The 3,738-nt window shown below is 40.1% G+C and overlaps 2 protein-coding genes across 4 annotated transcripts in view; one reads left to right on the forward strand and one right to left on the reverse strand.

The window, feature by feature from the left end:
- The window catches only part of LOC106631861 (fibronectin type III domain-containing protein 9-like), an 826-nt gene extending 325 nt beyond the window's left edge, over positions 1 to 501 (reverse strand). The window contains exon 1 of the mRNA XM_031058350.1: positions 1 to 501. This exon is cut by the window's left edge and continues 325 nt beyond it. Within this exon, the coding sequence (XP_030914210.1) occupies positions 1 to 501 (501 nt within the window).
- Positions 1 to 3,738, forward strand: part of CYFIP1 (cytoplasmic FMR1 interacting protein 1) — a 76,032-nt gene that overhangs the window by 52,390 nt on the left and 19,904 nt on the right. The gene's annotated exons all lie outside the window — the stretch shown is intronic.

A 3,738-nucleotide genomic window follows, 5' to 3' on the forward strand; every position in this document is an offset into this window, starting at 1 on the left:
ATCTGAGCTGTGTGCCGTGCTTTTGGTCCATGGCTCCTCACGCTCCCGCTTGGAGGTCCCGCCCCGCTCTTGCAGGCGCCGGTGTCTCCTGCGGCAGAGGAGGTGCAGGCAGCCGTAGAGAAGCACTGCAGCGATGATGAGGAGCAGCACGCTGCTGGTGAGCCAGATGCCCAGAGCCAGCTCTTTCTTGGTGCTGCTCGCCGACGCTGGGTCTCGTTCCAGCGTGTTGAAAACTCTGCACTGGTCGCTGGAGGGGTTTGCGGACTGGCAGGTCACGCACATGATGTACGTAGTCAGGGGAGTCAGGTTTTCAACAACAAAGGAGGAGCGAGTGGTGGGCACCCTCTCTTCCCTCTGGAAGCTCTTTCTGGAGTAGCTGGACAGCATGCTGTTCCAGTTAGGGTGGTACATGATGCTGTAAAAGCTGTCGACACAACTTGCCATTTTTGGCCAAATTACCATTGCTGTGTTTCCTGTGATGTTTTGGATGGTTATTCCCATCAGGATGTTTTTTGGGAGGTTTTTTTTTTTCTCTCTTGATGCTGATCTCCCTGTGGAAAGGGAAGATGTTCTTTGGAGAAGCTGCAGCGCTGAGGATGTCGTTTGGATCTTAATCATAGAGCTCTGTAATGTAGGAATTGAGTTTGTTAGGAAAGTATGCTCTCATCTTTGGTACTGCAGTGTGAAAATTGGAATGGCTGTTCATAAAGTCTGAGATGTTTTAAAATGTCTATTTCTCTTCCAAGTGCAAGTGTAAAGATAAACTTAGAGAAGTTCAACCAGAGCTGCTGCCTGTACAAGTGACCAGTTGTGTCTTGAGAGATGGTGAATTTTTGCAGAATTTACAATTGAGGAATCACTTCCTTTCACCTTTTTTTCCCAGGTGATTGTAAAAAAATGCAGCAGGTGTTTTTTCCCCTAGTCTGTGTATCTTGTATTTTATGTTAAGTGGCAAGAGGGGTTGGCAGGAGTGGATACTGAGGAATAAATGCCTCTACCGTCCGCAAGTCTTTATTTTTGCTTGTCACAATTAGTTGAAGAACAAAAGAGTTTCTACATACTCTGTGACCACATATTGTCTCCCAATATCTTATGTTAGTTTCTTATTCACAAGTTCACATAGGAACACATTCCCTATGAAGACAGGCTGAGAGAATTGGGGCTGTTCAGCCTGGAGAAGGCTCCAGGGAGATCTTACAGCACCTTCTGGTATCTAGATACAGCAATACAGCTGGAGAGGGGCTTTTTATACAGGCAGATATTGATAGGATGAAGAGGACTTTAAGCCTAAAGAGGGTATATTTAAATTAGATATTACAAAGAAATTCTTTGCTGTGAGGGCAGTGAGGCACTGGAATGGGTTGCCCAGAGGAGCTGTGGAAGGTGTCCCTGCCTGTGGCAGGGGTGTTGGAACTAGGTGATCTTCCAGGTCCCTTCCAAGCCAGACTGTTGTGTGACTCTGTGATACTCTCTGTGCTTTGCTGCTGAGTTGCACATCTGTAGCCACTGCAGCCACACTGTGGCAGTGGCTGTGAGCACTGTACATTGGTGGTATCAGTGTCACAATAGTGAGTCTTGATGCTAGTCAGCCTCTTGGAAAAGCTTTGTCAAGCTTAGTGAAATACAGCTTTCACTATAGCCTACCTTTTGGATAAATAGTGGGGATTTAAAAAAATTACTAATGATCTTTGCTGTTTTAAGTCATTTTATGTAATCCCATAGTCTGCCTGCCCTGAATTTATACTCCTCCTCGTCCTCAATTCAAATTAGAAAATCTGCCAGTATTTTGAGATTCTCAGCATGGGTAACCACTGTAAATAGCAAAAGAAAAACATCTCTTTTCTGCAATTTCTCTAAACACATCTATTAAAAAATACATAATAACAACCAGTGGGTATTTTCATTTGTTTGGCTTGGGTTTTATGCTTTTACTGTCATGATGGTAACTTTTGAAAAAGAGCTTACCTCAGCAATTTAATCTGATCCCTTAGTTTGACTGCCAGCTTCCAGTGGCACTTGTGGAAGCTTTCTTCCACTTTAAAAGTTTCTCACTTTTTTTATGACTGCAAATGCCTATGACAGTAACACTGTATTTCATTGTTTATGACTTTGTTGTGAAAATTTAATATATTTTTTAAGATCAAGTTTAAAATGTTACATTTCCTGGCTAAGTTACAATTAATTATTGAAAATTCTCCTGAGGAAGAAAGATTGTGAGATTTGCTCATAACATATTCTGAAATTATTCTGTAATACTAGTATTTTATACTAGATAGGAGACTGGGAAAATGTATATTTTATAGGATATTTTTAATGGGATTTAGATAGTGGCACTACATTAATAGTAAGAATTCTGTGCCTGTTTGTGTATGAAAATTGTTGCTCAAGGGTTTTGGATTCTGCTTAGGGGGAAGTGGGAAGAAAAATATGTATGTTTATTTTCATGACAATGTAAAACCATAATTATGACTGATCTGGGTAGATGCTGCTTTTCTAATTCTGTGGTATAGGCACCCTTTTTTATACAGCAACAAGATAAAGGAACTGAGTTTGCTATCAGACAAACTTAACAAACAGACATATTTGGCATCTACCCAGCTACTGCAGATATTAAAATAGGGTGCATTAGTGAGATCAGTTACCTTCTCTTTAACTGGTAGATCCCTATTACTTAAAATCATAATCTATATCTATTATAATCTAGTGGTTTTTTAGAGCACTTTTTAACACAGCCTAGGAACAATAGTTTCAACAGTTTAATCCTCATACATTTTTAAAGTAGAATGAACTGTAATTAAATAACAACAATACATTTCTATTGTTACAAACCATCAGTTATTAGAAAACATGCAATTACTGACATGTAAATGTTTGGAGAAGCCATCTGATGTTTTATGGATCATAAAGTCGTACTTACCGTTGCTCTCTGATGGAAATTCCAGAACAGAATTTCTTTATGGCGATGCTGCTGTGAAAATGTTACAAACACCACTTTTTTTGTATCCCTTTCTACATGAATTATTTCCTGGCTGATGTCTGTTTGCCAGTTTGCTTTTTCTTCTCCTCAGATTCTCTGGACTGAATTCTCATTGCTTGGTGATTTCAGTTTTTTTCTCTGACGCTGCTGGTAGCATGGTTTCTTTGTCTCTTCCACTTAAATTCCTGCAAGAGCACATCTTGTCTAAAGATGCTGTTGCTTTGCTTTTCAAAGACCTCACAGGAGAAGAAAATAATGTCTTTTCCCCCCTCTCTTGCTTGCCTCCCCTTGGCAGTATGCTGCCTGAGCATCCCTGTTATATACTCTTGTGTGTGGACCAGTGATGCTGTGAGTGATTAATGTTAGCACTTTGATGACATCAGCAACTAACAACTCTTTCTTTTTTTTTTAAATTTAAGTAGGGGAGGGAGCAAGTATAGCTTAAAAAATAATGAACAGCAAATTCCCTTCCCTCCCTTTCTGCTTCCACCCCCCTCTAGTTAGTGGCTTCTTCCCTAAGGATTTTATGCTTCTGTGTCTCACTGTGGGGGGGGGATGTGGTCTTGGTGTGTAATGGTTTTTTCTAAATTCCTTGTTACAGTTTAGAAAGATCCACTAATCCAACATTTACAGGTGGATTGTAAATTTTAGGTACTTCCCCATGAGGTTTGCATGAAAGATATATTTTTAGATTGGCTGGCTTCTTATTGTTATGTATTGGCAAGTTTTTTAAATACCAAAATCATATTTTTAGGGCTTGT

This window comes from Geospiza fortis, unplaced genomic scaffold (genome assembly GCF_000277835.1).
Source record: "Geospiza fortis unplaced genomic scaffold, GeoFor_1.0 scaffold366, whole genome shotgun sequence".
NCBI classification, from domain to species: Eukaryota; Metazoa; Chordata; class Aves; order Passeriformes; family Thraupidae; genus Geospiza; species Geospiza fortis.